Source organism: Papio anubis, chromosome 16 (genome assembly GCF_008728515.1).
Source record: "Papio anubis isolate 15944 chromosome 16, Panubis1.0, whole genome shotgun sequence".
NCBI lineage: Eukaryota > Metazoa > Chordata > Mammalia > Primates > Cercopithecidae > Papio > Papio anubis.
In genome coordinates, this window is record NC_044991.1 from 24,404,461 (window position 1) to 24,422,973 (window position 18,513).

Genomic DNA, 18,513 nt, shown 5'->3' on the forward strand with positions numbered 1-18,513 from the left:
AGCTGCAGTGAGTCATGATCACGCCACTGCATTCCAGCCTGTGCAACAGAGCAAGACCCTGTCTCCAAACAAACAAACAAACAAAAACAAACAAACAACAAATAAACAAAAACCAGGCTGGTTCACAGGGCAGGGACTAGGGCAAGGCGAGGCGTCTAGGGCGAGAAGTGTACGGAGACTCTTTTTTAAAGGCTGTTCTATGGGACACTTGGTCACCTCCTTACATTTTTCGCCTCAGGCACCTCTCTTGCCTCAACCTCGTCCCAGCCCTGCCTCAATGTAACTGCAAGCCCCTTGTATCAAAGACTTTAGTTCGTTATGGACATTCCTACTGAATTCTGCATCCTTGATGCTTTAATGGGACAGGAGCAATATATATATGTACACATGTGTATGTATATGTATGCATATACATGTATGTATGTAAATGTATATATATTTTAGTACAGAATGACATTCAACTGGAGCAATATTGAGTGGAGGTTAATGTTGAAGACCTGGAGTAAAAAATGATTCTACAGCTGGGTGTGGTGGCTCATACCTGCAATCCCAGCTACTCAGAGGCAGAGGAGGGAGGATTGCTGAGGTCAGGAGTTCTAGGCCAGCCTGGGCAACATAGCAAGATCCTGTCTCTACAAAAAAATTTAGTAATAATTGAGAAAATCAAAAGTGCCAGACTTTGAAGGTGGGGAACTTTTAAATACACTGGAACCAGTTTATTTTGCTTGTATTTTGTTTGTTTGTTTGAGACAGAGTCTTGGTCTATTACCCAGGCTGGAGTGCAGTAGCGTGATCACAGCTCATTGCAACCTCTGTCTCCTGGGCTCAAGTGATCCTCCCACCTTAGCCTCCCAAGTAGCTGGGACTACAGGCACATGTCACTATGTCAGGTTAATTTTTGTATTATTATTATTTTTTTTTTGTAGAAATGGTTTCACCATGCTACCCCAGGCTGGTCTCGAACTCCTGGGCTCAAGCAATCCTCCCACCTCCGCTTCCCAAAATGCTGGGATTACAGGTGTGAGCCACTGCGCCTAGGCTGCTTATATTTTCATTTCAACATTTTCATAATTGTGATATATGATAAAAAGCTTAACGCTTAAAGACCTTTTTATTTATTTATTTATTTATTTATTTTTATTTTTAGATAGAATCTCACTGTGTCATTACAGGCTGGAGTGCAGTGGCGTGATCTCAGTTCACTGCAACCTCTGCCACCCGGGTTCAAGTGATTCTCCTGCCTCAGCCTCCCGAGTAGCTGGAACTTCAGGCGTGTACCACTATGCCAGGCTAATTTTTTTAAATTTTTAGTAGAGATGGGGTTTCACCATGTTGGCCAGGCTGGTCTTGAACTCCTGACCTCAAGTGATCTGCCTGCCTCGGCCTCCCAAAGTGTTGGGATTACAGGCGTGAGCCACTGTGCCTGGCCAAAAGCTCCTTTAGTAAGTAAAAATAAAAATTCTAAGCCAGGAGAAGACATTGTGTCATAGTGTAATTGGCGACATTTTTTTTTTCTTTTTTAGTGGTGACATCTTAGATATAATGAAGTACAGTAGCTCAGCTTTTTATTATTTTAAAATTTAATTTAATTTTTTTGAGATAGAGTCTTGCTATGTCCAGGCTGGAGTGTAATGGCATGATCAAGGCTCAGAGCAACCTTGACCTCCTAGGCTCAGGTGATCCTCCCATCTCAGCCTCCCGAGTAGCTGGGACTACAGGTGTGTGCCCAACTACTTTTTTTTTTTTTTTTTAATAGAGATGGGGGTCTCACTATGTTCCCTAGGCTGGTCTCGAACTCCTAGTCCAACTTTTTAGAGCAAGTTCAGAACTCCTGTGAGCCAATCCTGACATCTCCAGGGCCCGTGGACCCTGTGTGGTGAGTAGGTTTCTTTACCTTTACACACGGGCAGGGGCCCGTTCCAGTGGGATGGCTGTCCCAGGATGCAGCGGATGGTCACTTCGCCCATGAGCTCAAAACCTTCGTAGCACATGAAAGTGAGGGACTCTCCTGGCAGGTAGAGTCGCTTGTACAGGATTTGGTATCCATTTTCAGGCAGCCCTGGGTTGTCACATGCCAGGGACTCCTCCGCTGAAATGCAAGCCAGAAGGAGCTCTGATGAGATGATGTAAATCTTTGGGGAGTCCTGCTCAGAATCTGTGTGATCTAGCTTTGGTCAGCCTCTCCAGCATCCTCTGTCTGCATCCCCACCTCGTGTCAGACTGTTTTCTATTTCTCAAACTCTCCTTTCTGTCTTCCACCTCTGGGCACAGATTACATGTGGGAAAGGTAGAATGAAGTTGGCTGTGGAATCAAGGTTAAAATACGAGTTCTGTTACTTATTAGCTGTGCAATCGCCAGCAAGTGGCATAACCTTTCTGATCCTTAGTTTCCTCATTAGCGTAATGATGATCAAAGTATTATCTGTCTTACAGGAATTTGGAGGACTAAAATAGATAAAGAAAGAAATGCGTAAGATGTTTTTGGCATGTCATAGGTGCTTAGTAAATGATGGACGGTGGGGGTGTTTAATTATGAAATCTTCTCCTTGCTTTTCACCTGACACCTAACCTGCGCATCCATCATGACTAGGTCTTGTCTTTCAACACTCAGTCTTCATTTCTCCTTCTCCAGGAAGCCTTCCTTGATGCCTCTTACCATCAACTGAGTCATCAGTCTTCTTAGTTTTTCCAGCACTGCATGCACTGTATTGTACTGAATTATTTATCTGTTTCTCTCACTGGAGATGAGCCTGTTAGAGCAAGCTTGAAGCTCAGGGCCTGGGATTTAGAAGGAATGCAATAAAAGGCCCCAACTATTAAAAATAAGCCCACACTGCCATCTGGTGACCATTCTCTTCAGCTGCAGACACAAAGCCCCCGGTAGCCTAAGACACCCAGGCTGGAGTGCAGTGGTGCAACCCCGGCTCACTGCAGCGTCAACCTCCCAGGGTCAAGCAATTCCCCTGCTTAAGCCTTCTGAGTAGCTGGGACTAAGGGCGTGTCCGGCCACACCTGGCATTTTTTTTTTTTTTTGGTACAGACAGCGCCTTGCTATGCCTCCCAAGCTGGTCTCAAACTCCTGGGCTCAAGCAACCCTCCTGCCTCAGCCACCCAAGATGCTGGGATCACAGTATTTATTGGAGAGTTGAACCTACAGGTTTAACCCATTTCAGGCCCCAGGTGAAATCTAGTCCTTTTTCAGCACCTGGATGGAATGGACAGCTAGCAAATTGCTTCACACACAGGACTACACATCCGAAAACATTATAAACTTTATTATTTAAAAAATTTTAAATTGTGGTAAAATCCACATAACATAAAACTGACCATCTTAACCATTTTAAGTGTACGGTCCAGTAGGTTAGTGTACTTTTACATTCTTGGGCAACTTATATCCAGAACTCTTTTCATCTTGCGAATCTGACACTCTATATGCATTAAACAACTTATCCCTAGCCCCTGGTATCCCCCATTCTACTTTCTGTCTCTATGAAGTTGACAGCTCTAGCTATCGCGTGTAAGTGTAATCAAATGGTATTTGCTTTCTGTGACTGGCTTCTTTCACTCAGTGTAATGTCCTCAAAGTTCATCTAGGTTGTAAGATGTGTCAAAAATTTTCTTCCTTTTCAAGGCTGACTAATACTCCATTGTAGGCAGGTGCCACATTTTGTTTTTTGTTCATCCATCAATGGACACTTGGGTAGCTTCCCCTTTTGGCTACTCTGACCAATACTGCTATAAACATGGGTACACATGTTAAGCTATGCCCAGATTTCTGACCCACAGAAACTGTCAGATAATAAACATGTGTTGTTTGAAGCATCTTATTTTGCAAGATGAATCTCAAGCATCCCTTCAAGACCCAGATTGCTACCCAAAGGCAGGTGGGAACTCTGTCTTATCACCATCACAACTTCAGGATCTTTTCTGGCACCTCTTTCCCAGGCTTAAAACTCATATTATGCTCATACCCAGTACAATGCCTGGTTCACAGAAAGCTTTCCTTTATTTACTCAAATAATGTTTATTGAGCAATTACTACGTGCCAACAACATAAGTAGTACTGAGGACACAGAGGTGAATAAAATAGATATAATCCCTGGTCCTATGGTACTTGTGGTTCAAGGCACACAGTACAATACAGGTCCCAGCTAGAACCCTTTTCTCTGTGAACATGACTTACATCTGGGCTCTACTTAGCTTGAGCAATGTCAACTAAAACAATAGTTACCGAGCTTTCACAAATTAGGAGATTTCAAATAATAACTTAGATTTCTGGATTCTTCTGAAACATTAGAAGATTGGGCAATACTGGGTTCACATAGTTACATGGCAATGACTGGCTGGAGTTGAGAACTGGCTTTTCCTGTTAGACCAGGAATATTCTTTACTTTGGCCCCAATCTCTGCCATTCCCTATTGCCTGGCCTTGTAGGCATTTAAATGTATCACTTTTCCCATGAAAAGATGAATGAATCAATTGATGAGTATGTTTGAGTCACAGTAATCACCACACATGAAGAATCGGGGCTTTGATCTCCTCCAGTGGGTGGATGGGTAGGAATCCGGCTTCTAGTCTTGAGGTTGAAGGGTTTTCCTTTATACGTCGATAGCAGTCTTCACTGGGACTTATGAACTGTTTCCTTCCCACCCTTGAAATCTAGCCCAGAAGTAGCCTGTGGAAAGAGACTTTCCAGGTCCCTGTGCAGCTGGAGTTGCATCTTGGATGACACCATAGATAGCTCTGGCGGGCACCCTTGCATTTATTCAGAAAATATCTCATGAGTGCTTACTTCACGCCCAGCAATGCGTCCAGCAATGGGGTAAGGAGGTGAATCTGGCACCATTCCTGCCCTCTAACGCTCATGGTCTGCATGCTCTAAGGGGCCAAGCAAATGTGTAAATGGACAATGTAATTAAAAATGGCAGGTGCCATAGAAGAGAGAAACTCTGAAGACCCTGGCTGGCTGGAGAAGACCGCTAACGCAGTCAAGGGAAGGGGCTGTTGGAATAGTTGAGCGAGAGAGGCAGAGATGCTGAATGTACTTCCCTTTCCACAAGATTCCCAGAGATGAGGCAATAAGTGGTTCAGCTGACACTTGGCCAAGGCTAATCCTTCCACTAATTGAAGGTCATTTGTATACTTGAAGTTTACCCCCTGGCATTCCAGAGCAGGATGGATATGCAGCCAATGCTTCTGTGTGTGAGCCCAGAGTCAAATCACAAAGCCTTGCTTAAATCAATCATGGGGCTCCCTCCAAGGCAGCACTCTATTATGTGTTTATGGACGAGACCTAAAAGGGCTGGCAAGGGATCATTAACCCTGCAGAGCGTGCCTTGGGGATGTTCTGTAGGAAGGGAGAATTTTATTTTGATTTTCACAGCCTGTGCTTTGTTTTTTTTTTTTTTTTTTTTTTTAATGCAGGGTGGGTCTGCATTATTTTACAATAAACATAGATGGTATAATGAATGTTTTATAATGTACATTATAATATTTATAATGTACATTATAAACCCAGTGCCATTCATGTTCTAATGATTCCTCTGAAAATATCCTTAGGAAGTCTTTGGTCCTCAACCCAGCTGAGCTCGCTGCTGCATCCTTGACAGCCTGGTACAGGATAGGAGCCCAATAAATGTTTCTTGAAAGACCTCACATCATTTCATTTAAAGGCAAATTGCAGAGTAGAAGCGCTTGGGCTCAAGTGTCCAAGGGCTCAGGATTCAGATCCTAGTTGTACGTCTGTGAGCACAACTGACCTCTCTGAGCCTCAATTTCCTCATCTTGAAAATGGGCTATCTCATGGCGTTGTTATGAGAATTAAATAAGCTTATGCACATGAGATGGGCAGCATATAGTGAGCACCCAATACACACTGATTATTTTTATGACTTTTATAACTCTTGTCATATTTTCATACCAATTGTACTGTTGTTTACTTAATACGTATATATACACATATACGTGTGTGTGTGTATATATATATATATGGAGAGAGAGAGAGAAAGAGAGAGATGGAGTCTCACTCTGTCACTCAAGATGTAGTGCAGTGGCATGATCTCAGCTCACTGCAACCTCAGCCTTCTGGGTCCAAGCGATTTTCCTGCCTCTGCCTCCTGAGTAGCTGGGACTACAGTCATGTGCCACCACGCCTAGCTAATTTTTTTTTTTTTTTTTGTATTTTTAGTAGAGACGGGGTTCCACCATTTTGGCCAGGCTGGTCTCGAACTCCTGACCTCAAGTGATCCATCCACCGCAGCCTCCCAAAGTGCTGGGATTACAGGCGTGAGCCACCACACCTGTCCTCTTTAATATATTTTTGTAAATTTCTACTGACTTGTTTTTCTATTTAGATTGCACTATATAATTTAGCCTCACTCTAAATAATAATAGTCTTATAATCAGAGGCTTCACATGTCAGTTTTAATTTTTCTAATTTTCTAAGCCAAATGACTCACAAAAAGTTCATCTGGACACTGTTTAAAGCCGCATGGGTACTCCCGTAACGTATCTAATACTCCTACTCCTTGGGAAATGCAGCCCGGTGCATTACACTTCATAGTTTTTGAACTCCTAGAGTCCAGAATACACTCTCCGGTTTTTTTGTTTTTTTTGTTTTCTTTTTAGACTGTAGACTCTGTTACTCCAACATTCCATCCGTGTGCTAGGAGCTGGGTGTGAAGTAGTGAATTAGAGAATCATGGTTTCTGTTCTCCCAGAACTCAGTCGAGTGGGGAACAGAGAGCAGTTATCGGGTCATTGCAACCCAGTGTGATCTCAGTTGTGCTGGAGAAAGCGCAGAGAAGCCTCACTTTCCCTCCCCCTGGTGGGGGAGGCTTTTTCTTGTTGACATTGGTGGCTCCCTTCAGAGAACACAAATCCCTATTGTGTTACCTGCAGTGCAGCAAAATGACCAGCAGGTGGCAGTGGCAACACAAAAGAATTCCCCCAAGAACCTTTCCCTGGAAATTGTCTTTGATAAATTAACAGATTAATTAATACAACACACATTTATTGGACACCTTCTGTGTGCCAGGCATTGTATGCGCCGGGCATACAATGATGAGCAAGGTGAACATGGTCCCTACTTTCAAGTAACTTAACACTAAATCAATCCTCTATGTATTCCACAAGTATCTCCTGGTACCAAACCTGTGCTAAATACTGTCCTCGGCCTGGGGAGGTAGAAGGTGGATAAAGTATAAATCATTAGACCTGGATTTGTAAAGGAGGATATTGACAGCTGACCTAGGAGCGGGACCCCCAGGCTAAGTGCTAGAGTGGCCTTGGGTTATCCTGTGCCCTGGCTCTGCCCCCATGATATTTTAATTTAATTAGTCACTCAGAGTATTCTTTTTAAAACTCTCCAGGCGATTTTAAAGTTTGGCAAGGGCTCAGAACCACTGCTTTGGTGTCCTGGCATGGTTAACATATGAACTCGTCATTTAATTAATTTCCAAAATATTTGCACAACCATTCTGTATTAGATGATTTGCATATATTATTTCTAATCCTCCCGCAAAGTCCTTGAAGGTAATAACAATCATGACCAAAACAGCCAACATCTACAATATTGACTGAGTGCATTCTCTGAGCCAGATTCCATTCGGAGTGTTTTATATCTATGAACTCATTCAGTTATCACAACAACCCTAAGACACAGATGTTATATCTTCATTCCTAATTCATTTTATTTTTATTTTTGAGACAGGGTCTCACTCTTTCACCCAGGCTGGAGTGCAGTGGCATGAATACAGCTCATTTCAGCCTTGACCTCCCTCTCAAGTGATCCTCCCACTTTAGCCTCCTGAGTAGCTGGGACCACTGGTGTGCACCACCATGCCTGGCTAATTTAAATTTTTTTTATGAAGACAGGGTCCTGAGGACCCTGAGGTTACCCAGGCTGGTCTTGAACTCCTGGCCTCAAGTGATCCTCCTGTCTCGTTCTTCCAAGGTGCTGAGATTACAGGCGTGAGCCATCATGCCTAGTCATCATCCCCATTTTATATCCAAGGCAAATGGAGCACAGAACTGTTGGGTAACAAGTCAAAGGTCACAGGCTAATTAGTGGTATAAATAAGATTCAAATCCAGGTGGTCCAAATCTGGTCTTAACCACTGCACCATGCAACCATTTTACAGATGAGAAAACTGAGGCTCAGGTGGAACTCACTGGTGAAAATTCCCCTCAAGCAGGAAGTGGCTGAGCTGCGAATTGAGCTGAGGATTCTCTAGCTTTCAAGTCAGCCTGATTCGATTTTGACCCAGTCCTCAGTAAGAGTTTGAAAACAAGGCCGGGCGCGGTGGCTCAAGCCTGTAATCCCGGCACTTTGGGAGGCCGAGATGGGCAGATCACGAGGTTAGGAGATCGAGACCATCTTGGCTAACACGGTGAAACCCCGTCTCTACTAAAAAATACAAAAAACTAGCCGGGCGAGGTGGCGGGCGCCTGTAGTCCTAGCTACTTGGGAGGCTGAGGCAGGAGAATGGCTAAACCCGGGAGGCGGAGCTTGCAGTGAGCTGAGATCTGGCCATTGCACTCCCGCCTGGGTGACAGAGCGAGACTCTGTCTAAAAAAAAAAAAAAAAAAAGAGAGTTTGAAAACAATGTCATATGGAATTTTTCCCCAGCAGGAACCAGCTCTTGGAAGGCATTTGTGTGTATCTTCAGTGCCTAGAAGATGGCAGAAAAGTGAAAGGAATAGGAGCTTGAATTTGAAACTGGAGGCCTGTGTCTGCTGCACCACCTTGAGTGAGTTGCTTATGTCTCCAGACCCCATTTTTCCTGCCCATAAACGGGCTGGATCTTAGCTGAGACATGGCTGAGCAGTGACATGTAGTCACACTTTGAAATAAGATCATCTAAGGCAGATTTTCTCAACTTAGACAGGGTTCACATTTGGAATGGATAATTCTTTGTGGTGGGGGCTGTCCTGGGCACTGGAGGATATTGAACAGCGTCCCGGACCCTGATCTGCTAGAAGCCGGTAGCACCCCTCTTCCTTGACAAGTTGTGACAACTCATAATTTCTCTAGAAATTGTATTGACACATGTCCCCTGGAAAGCAAAATCGCCTCTGGTTGAAAACCACTGGTCGAATGTTTTAAACAATTCGGGTTGCAACTGGTGTAACTCCAGCCATTCTCTCCCAGGAATGCAAATGAATTGGACCGATGGCCTTATAGATCTAATCACAAACCTACCCTCATTTCTATTTTCTTTTTCCATTTTCCTCCGTCTTTAACAATAGGAGAAAATGTATATTTCTGGAGCACATTTGAACAAAATGCTCGAAAGCAATCCCCTAGTAACAGTTACAAATGGTTTGCGATATACCCTACAAGTGGTGGAGCTTTGAAACAGAGTGGTGATTAGCAGCCGATGTTAATTGAAGACTTGCTATGTGCCAGGCACACCATTCATAAAAGCCTTTATCTTTATGATTGTCTTGTTCGTGTTTCAATCTTTCTGATGAGAAAGCTGGCTTGTATAAAGTCTTGGTGCTTGTAAAAGGCAGGGCTGGGGTACAAACCTAGACGTGCTGGTTTTGAGTGCTGTCCATGTAATAGTTCTGCTATAACAAAAGGCCCTTCTTTTACCCAAATCCCCGAGGTTATCATGGATTTCTCTGAGAGTCCGCTTTCCCAGAGACAGAGATTTCTAAATGAGGACGGGCACTCAGCTAACACTGGACATGCTGGTTAAGACGTGGCCACAGGAGACGGCTCAACAGTGGAAGCTCCTACTGTGGCCAGTCTGGCCACAGCACCTGTGGGCTCTGTTGGGGCTGGGAAATCCCTATGTCTCGTATCCCAGGTGTTCTGGGCTCAGGGCTGTGATGAACGAGGGCCTTCCCGGGGAATGGCTGTCTTTTAAGCAAGCTAAGTGACTCCTGGAGAGCCATCCCTAAAACCCTCACTGGATTTGTCAGATTCTTGTTACTTTTGGCGGTGTGGTTTATGTCTCTGGGATGGGTGCCTCAGGAGTCATCCACCACGTCCCTATCAAAGAGGGGAAGTTGCAGCAAAGCGGAGGTGTGATAAAGACCACATTCGTTTTGCTAACAATATCAGCAACAGTAATAGTAACATTGTTTATTGAGCCTCCTGGGCCTGGGGGATTCAAGGATCAACTGGAGACAATCCTAGCAAATGAGTTATGTGTTTGATTCTATATATTTAAAAAAATTATTTCCGTTTCTTACTCTAGGGAATGTGATTCTACAAACATATAAACAGATCGTTTCAATAAACTGCAGCAGCTGTGGTGACAGATGTCACTGTAGGTTCCATGGGAATTCTGAGGAGAGAAACACAACCCAGCCTAGGGAATCAGGGAGGACTTCCTGGAGGAGGTGATATTGACGATTCCTTCATAGACCTGTCTCTCCACCCTCCTTTCCAAATAGGCCCCAGGTTCCATGAGAATGTGGGTCATATCTGTTTATACTTTACTGTTTTTTCCAGGGACTAGTGCCAGGGTTCCCAAACTGTGCACCAACGTGACCCAGGATGCCACCAGGAACTCACAGGGGTGCTGTGGGATTTTAAAAAGTTCTGAGGGCCGGGGCCGGGCACGGTGGCTCACACCTGTAATCCCAGCACTTTGGGGGGCCGAGGCGGGTGGATCACAAGGTCAGGAGATCAAGACCATCCTGGCTAACACGGTGAAACCCCATCTCTACTAAAAAGACAAAAAATTAGCTGGGCGTGGTGGCGGGCACCTGTAGTCCCAGCTACTCGGGAGGCTGAGGCAGGAGAATGACGTGAACTTGGGAGGCGGAGCTTGCAGTGAGCCGAGATCACGCCACTGCACTCCAGCCTGGGCGACAGAGCGAGACTCCATCTCAAAAAAAAAAAAAAAGTTCCGAGGAAACACAATGATATGTTGGACCCTTGTGAACTACCAGCTCGAGATAGGTCACCGTTTCAAACATTATATTGCACCACCTTTTTTTCGATGATGACCCATCATTGCAAAGTTGGATTTTTTTGTGGTGCTTGTGCTAAAAAGCAAGAACTGTGACAAAATCAACATGGAACAGGAAATTAGGGTGGTGAAGTCTCATCTGATCCTAACGTTTGAGAAGTTTTGCACAGCCCAATGGGAATACACATCCTCGTAGCAGCAATTGTCATTATTATTATTATTATTATTATTATTATTATTATTATTATGTGAGATAAAGTCTTGCTCTATCTCCCAGGCTGGAGTGCAGTGGCGTGATCTCTGCTCACTGCAACCTCTGTCTCCCGGGTTCCAGTGATTCTCCTGCCTCAGCCTCCTGGGTAGCTGGGATTATAGGCACCTGCCATCACACCCAGCTAATTTTTGTATTTTTAGTAGAGACAGGGTTTCACTATGTTGGCCAGGCTGGTCTTGAACTCCTGACCTCAGGTGATCCGCCTGCCTCAGCCTCCCAAAGCGCTAGGATTACAGGCATGAGCCACCACACCCGGCCAGCAATTGTCATTATTTCATAATGAAAAAAACCATTTTTCTTTTAATGTATGTGCATTACTTTTTCAAATGGCTACTACGTTGTGAAGAGATAACTATTCATTCAGTTGTTTGTACCTCACTGTTTAATAAATGGAATTGTTGGGTTTTTTGGCCTAGGAAATCTCTGAAATAATTCATGCGACACCAAGGGTATTGTGAGTTGAGAAAGTTTGGGAACCTCTGTCCTAACGTGTGCCTGCATATAGGAGGCCTGAACAACTGAGTAAGTTGAATGACTGAGCTGCTCCCAACAATCCCTCTTGGTAAAGGGTGTTATTTTCTTTCACAGATGGGGGCTCTGAGGCCCAGAGAGGGCAAGTTACTTGCCCAAGGTCACACAGCAGAACTGGAGGGTGTGTTTGACTTTGACACCCAGACTCTTCCCTTTAGCTCTGCCTGACCTGTGTGTTCTAAAAGTGTCCTGGGGTAAATGGACTAGGATTAAAAAGACATGGCTTTGAGTTCCAGGGGACCAAACTATGGCTTCGGGCAAGTGACTGGGCAAGAGGCTGTAGACACCCAGAGCTTATGCAGTTTTCTTTCCTTGTTTTTTTTCTTTTTTGTTGAGACAGGGTCTTCCTCTGCCGCCCAGGCTGGAGTACAGTGGTATGATCTCTGCTCACTGCAACCTCCGCCTCTCAGGCTCAAGCGATTCTCCTGCCTCAGCCTCCTGAGTAGCTCAGATGGCAGGTGCCCACCGTCAAGCCTGGCTAATTTTTGTATTTTTAGTAGAGACAGGGGTTTCACCATGTTGGCCAGGCTGGTCTGGAACTCCTGACCTCAAGTGATGCTCCTGCCTCAGCCTCCCACACGTGTTGGGATTACAGGCGTGAGCCACCGCACCACTGGGCCTGGCGGCTCATGCAGTTTTCCGTCTGCTTCATGAACTTCTTGGTGGAAGATCTTTGTCCACTCCTAAGCACCAGAGGTTTGCCCAAAAGCTGAACCGTAGAGCGATGAGGTTGGCAAGATGCTTTTGGGTTTGGTCAGGCTTGAGTTACAATTCTGGTCCTCCTTTCTGTTGTGTGACCTCAGGAAAGCTACTCACCGTCTCCAGTCCTTCTTTGCCTGCTTTTAAGTGGACAGGCATTCACCTATGCAACGTCTGTGAGGCTGAACAGTGTTAGTGCCGGGGAAAAGATCAGCCTACTGAAGGGGCTCATCAAATCGGTGCTGTTCCCTTTGTTCAGTCGACAAAATGTTTCAAAGCTGTTTTATGTCCGGCAGCCTCAACCTTAAAAATGCCTTCAGAACCTAGACTGCATCCTCCCTCTTACTCAGGAGCTGCGCTGCCAGGATCTGACCATCTCTCGCCTCCTGTGTTATATCCCATCAGCCTCGCCTGCTTGTCACGTCGCTGCCACCACACGCCGGGCTCTTCTTCAGGCTTTTGGGAGTACTGCGTGTCTCCTGACACCCCGCGTGGCTCGTGAACTCATTAGCATGGGTGTCAGGGAAGCCGTCTCTACTCAGCACTGCGGATCCAACGCTGAGATCTCAGGGAAAAGCGTCCCCGAAGGGAGGGAGGAAGGCTTGCCTCTTGGAAATCCAGCAGAAGCGTCCCCGAAGGGAGGGAGGAAGGCTTGCCTCTTGGAAATCCAGCAGCAGCTGCCGCAGCTCAGAGGGTCTTTAGAGACTGGGTCTCATTGGCGAAGTGCTTTTTCTTTTTTAAAAAATGATGTCTCCACCTTTCAGTATTTTAATAGAAGCTTTTGTTTTAAGCTTTTCATCTCTGGGTCTCTGCAGCTGGAGTTACTAAAGTGGCTGCTTCTGATCACTCTTGTAGTCACTAGAAGGAAATGGGAATGGCACTCACGTCCTAGGGCTGCCCTTGACAAAGGACCACAAACGGAGGGGCTTGGGACAGCAGAAACTTATTGGCTTGTAGTACTGGGAGGCTGGAAGTCCAAAATCAAGGTGTCAGCAGGGCCATGCTCCCTCTGAAAGCTGCAGTGGGGGGATCCTTCCTTCGTGCTCCCTGGCTTGCAGCTGCATCACTCCAGTCTCTCCCTCTGTCATCCCGTGGCCTTCTCTGTATCCGTGTCCCCATCTGTGTTCAGATTTCCCTCTTCTTACAAGGACACCAGTCATTGGATCGACACCCATCTTAATCCAGTATGACCTCAGTTTAACTTGACCACATCTGCAAAGATTCTATTTCTAATCAAATCCACAGTTACAAATACTGTGGGTTAGGACTTCAAAGATGCTATGTCCAATCCAGGTCACAGTTACAGATACTGTGGGTTAGGACTTTGAAGACCCTATTTCCAGTCAAGGTCACAGTTACAGATACCATGGGTTAGGACGTCAAAGACGCTATGTCCAATCAAGGTCACAGTTACAGATACTGTGGGTTAGGACTTTGACATATCTTTTTGGGGATGGATTGAACCTATAACAGGAACCAACCAATGTGGACTTGGCCCAAGGTTCTGGGGCTTGGGGACGAAGTGTGGTTGTGGTTAAGGGGCTAGGGTTAGTACGTGTGTATAAATACATGCACACGTATACATTCACAAATATATATATATATATAGTGTCTAGAAATGTGTCTTACACATTCAATGAGCGATGATTCTTGTTATCTGTACTTCCCTCTGATTATCAGTTTCCTTAATATATGCGTATATGCATATATATGTACACATGTACACACATTATATATGCATACATATACACACATGCACACACATTATATATGCACGCACACGCACACATATGTATATGCATATATACACATGCACATATATGTACATGCATATACACACATGTACACATGTTATATATGCACATATATGTATGTACACACATATATGCACATACACACGTAACACATTACATATGCATATACACACATGTACACACATGCATATGCATATACAGACATACATACATATTAGATATGCATATATACACATATGTACACACATTATATATGCATATACACACATATGTACACACATATATGCATATATATACACACATACACACATTATATATGCATATATGCATATGCACACATTATATATGCATATATACACCTATGTACACATATTATATATGCATATATACACATATGTACACATATTGTGTATATATACACATATGTACACACATTATACATGCATATATATACACATGTACACACACTATATATACACACATACACAAAAGCACATGTTTACAGATATGTGTAGTGTGCTTAGCAGCGTGTCTTATACATTCAATAAGTAACTCTTGTTCTTATCTGTACAGTGGGGGCAGTTGCATTTTATCTCTAAGTCATCCTGCAGTTGTATTCTATCTCTCAGTTTCCCCTCAGCTCTGAAATTCTGGGACTCTGACTAAAAAGACAGATGGAGACACAGGGCTGTGTGGTCCAAGAATCCCTGTTACTTGTGGAAACAGAATAATAAAGTCTGCCTTTTTGAGAAGAGAAAATAAGAACACAGAAATGGAAAATTTTCTCTCACAAGAAAAGGATCAGATGTTAAGGGAAATCTGGGAAGTAAGTGCTGTGGGCCTAAAACTCTTCATTCTTTTGGGGTCTGTAGAGTAAAGCCCTTCTGCAGGCTGAGGAAGCTGAATTTATGAACTAGCAAACGGGAACTTGGCTTTGGCTGGCTCATGAATAGAGCAGAGGGGAAGGTCTCTTGTGAGTTTGAATTTGGCTGTGCCCTGTCTTCAACGAGAAGTGACAGATATCTCTATTTTTATTTTCCTGCCAGGAATAAAAGAGTTAATGCATGCGCCATTCTTAGAACGACACCTGGCATACAGTAAGTGCTCAGTAAGTATCAGCCTATCCAATGAAAACAGATAAAGACTTTCTTGCTTCTGGTTGCCTTTCTGCAGTTTGCTCATCTGAATTGTAGAGCTGCTTGTTAGTGCGGTCATCGAAATTTGTGAAGCCTGTTTTAGGTAGTTGTGAGAAGTCACAAAACATAGCCACTATAGGAGGTGGCCAAGTCTATAAATTGTACACAGTGTTACTCACATCAGATGTAGGGGAATTTATAATCAACTTACAAGAATCCTATTTTTTCTTTTCCCTTTTTTCGCTCCCCCCAGAGTTAAATTCTTGGTTCTTCAACACTATCAAGACCTCAGTGTGGCTTCTGGAGTTTGAGCTGGCTGTATTCCAAATGGAGTTGTTCATAACACACTAATTTAAAATATTAGTGCAGCTGACAGTTTCTAACCCCCAAAATACTGTGTAAGACTCTGCTCCTTCCATATAACTTCATGCTTTCTTTATGCAATGACTGTGAACGCTGTTTGTACATCAGAATCCCTGGAGAGCTTTGAAGTAGTATCCTCTTCTTTTTGCACCCAGGCTAGAGTGCAGTGACACAATCACAGCTCACTGCAGCCTTGACCTCTCGGGCTCAAGCAATCCTCTCACCTCAGCCTCCTGAGCAGCTGGGACACCAGGCACACACTACCATGCCCGGCTAATTTCTGTAGTTTTTTGGTAGAGACGGGGTTTCGCCATGTTGCCCAGACTGGTCTCAAACTCTTGGCTGCCTTGACCTCCCAAAGTGCTGGGATTACAGGTGTTAGCCACCACACCTAGCATAGTATCCTCTTCTTAAAATGAAACCAGTGAGGCCAAGGCCGTGGCTCACGCCTGTAATCCCAGCACTTTGGGAGGCCAAGGTGAGTGGATCATTTGAAGTCAAGAGTTCAAGACCAGCCTGGCCAACATAGTGAAACCCCATCTCTACTAAAAATATAAAAATTAGCCAGGCATGGTGGCATGCGCCTGTAATCCTAGCTACTCCGGAGGCTGAGGCACAAGAATCACTTGAACCGGGAGGTGGAGATTGCAGTGAGCCGAGATGGCACCACTGCACCCCAGCCTGGGTGACATAGTGGGACTCCGTCTAAAAAATAAAAATAAAAATAAAAAGAAGGAAAGAAAGAAACCAATGATACCATGCACCTAGGGCTACTTGAGGAAGAAAGAGTGACATTTGGTAGAAGACTTAGAGCAATGCAAGATAAATTTACCATAAATGTTATAGTATGTGTGCCCCCAATCCGTATTAGGTACTGTTGTGCCATAGTAACAATAATAAAAGCCCCTATCGAAAGGTAGAATGCTTTCTCCTAGCAGCCCAGCCTCCCATCGTGAACAAGAGGAAGTGAATCTGCTTCTACCTACTGGGGACCCAATTCAACAAACAGGACTCACAAACGCAGTGGGGCAGGCGAGACGTCCAGATGGGAGTCCCTGTTTCGCGGCTGTAGCAGGTCAGAAGAGAACTCCCTTCAAGCACAAAACCAGGGTTGCAGGTGTATTGGATGGTGGTCCCCACCAGCAGCACAGGATCCGAAATTAAGCGGGTCGAATGATCCACCTCTCCGGGGTCGGTACAATACATAACTACACGGGATGAAACCAGACCAAGTGGACGTCAGACCTCTGGATAACCGTGGGTTTGCTGAGAATTACAGAATGATTTAGAAAGTTTCCTAACTTGGCCGGGCGCGGTGGCTCCTGCCTGTAATCCCAGCACTTTGAGAGGCCGAGGCGGACGGATCACGAGGTCAGGAGATCGAGACCATCCTGGCTAACACGGTGAAACCCCGTCTCTACTAAAAACGCAAAAAATTAGCTGGTCGTGGTGGCGGGCGCGGTGGCGGGCGCCTGCAGTCCCAGCTACTTGGGAGGCTGAGGCAGGAGAATGGCGTGAACCCGGGAGGTGGAGCTTGCAGTGAGCCGAGATCGGGCCACTGCACTCCAGCCTAGGGGACACAGTGAGACTCCTCAAAAAAAAAAAAAAAAAAAAAAAAGAAAGAAAGAAAGAAAGTTTCCTAACTTAGTTCTTTTCCTTTTTGGAAGATAATGTATCTTTTGCTTGATAAAGGTGGCTGGAGAATAGGCCAGGAGAAAATAGCCTTGAATTTAATTCCTCCTTTAAGAATTTGCCCAAAGAGATGGGGCGCGGTGGCTCATGCCTGTAATCCTAGGACTTGAAAGGGAAGACAGAGGTGGATGAATCGCTTGAGCTCAGGAGTTCGAGACCAGTCTGGGCAACATAGCGAGATCCAGTCTCTACAAAAAACACAAAAATTAATGGGGCATGGTGCCATACACCTGTTGTTCCAGCTACTCAGGAGGCTGAGGTGAGAGGATCGCTTGAGCCTGGGAGGTCAAGGCTGCAGTGAGCCATGATGGCACCACTGCACTCCAGCCTGGGCAACAGAGTGAGACCTTGTCTCAAAAAAAAAAATATATATATATACACACACACACACACATACACACACACACACACACACATGTACATATATATGAATTTGCCCAAATAATTTGCATCAGAGTCCAAAGACCTATGTAGAAGGTTGCACATTGCATTATTATTTATAGTTTTTTTTTTTAAAAAAGGAAACATTGCAAATAGTTTAACAGGGAAATAGTAAAGTATCATGGAATAGCCATCCCGTGAAATTCTGAGCAACTGTTAAAGAGAAGAAAATGAGGGGGAGCCTTCACTGCTTTCTCTGCAGTGCTGGAATATAGTAAAATAAGTATTCATTACTTTGCACATGAAAAAATCAATATAGATAAAAGGAAAACAATAAACCAATTAAAAGAGAATAAGTTGGACAACATGTATGATATGAAAAGATATCCACATTTCTGAGCTGAAAAAAAGCAGATGCAGGATTTTTAAGAATGGACCTGCTGGGTGCAGTGGCTCATGCCTGTAATCCCAACTCTCTGGGAGGCTGAGGCAGGAGGATCGCTTGAGGCCAGGAGTTTGAGACCAGCCTGGGCAAGATAGCAACACCCCTGTCTCTGCAAAAAAAAATGTTTTAAATTAGCTGGGTGTGGTTGTTCACGTCTGTAATCCCAGCATTTTGGGAGGCTGTGGTGGGAGGATTGCTTGAGTCCAAAACCTTGAGGTTATAGTGAGCTATGGTTGACATATGACACATATATAGATGTCTATGTGTGACATGTGATGTATGTATGATGTGCATGTACACACACACAATT

The 18,513-nt window shown here is 44.5% G+C and overlaps 1 protein-coding gene across 11 annotated transcripts in view; it reads right to left on the reverse strand.

The window, feature by feature from the left end:
• The window catches only part of SEZ6L (seizure related 6 homolog like), a 215,550-nt gene that overhangs the window by 16,238 nt on the left and 180,799 nt on the right, over positions 1-18,513 (reverse strand). For 7 of the 11 annotated variants that reach the window (XM_003905349.5, XM_021921414.2, XM_021921413.2 and 4 more), the window contains 2 exons: positions 16,702-16,893; positions 1,895-2,089 (listed from right to left, as the gene is read on the reverse strand). In XM_003905349.5, the coding sequence (XP_003905398.2) occupies positions 1,895-2,089; positions 16,702-16,893 (387 nt within the window). The remainder of the gene's footprint in view (positions 1-1,894; positions 2,090-16,701; positions 16,894-18,513) is intronic. The other 4 variants (XM_031656403.1, XM_021921419.2, XM_031656405.1 and 1 more) reach the window with 2 other exon arrangements.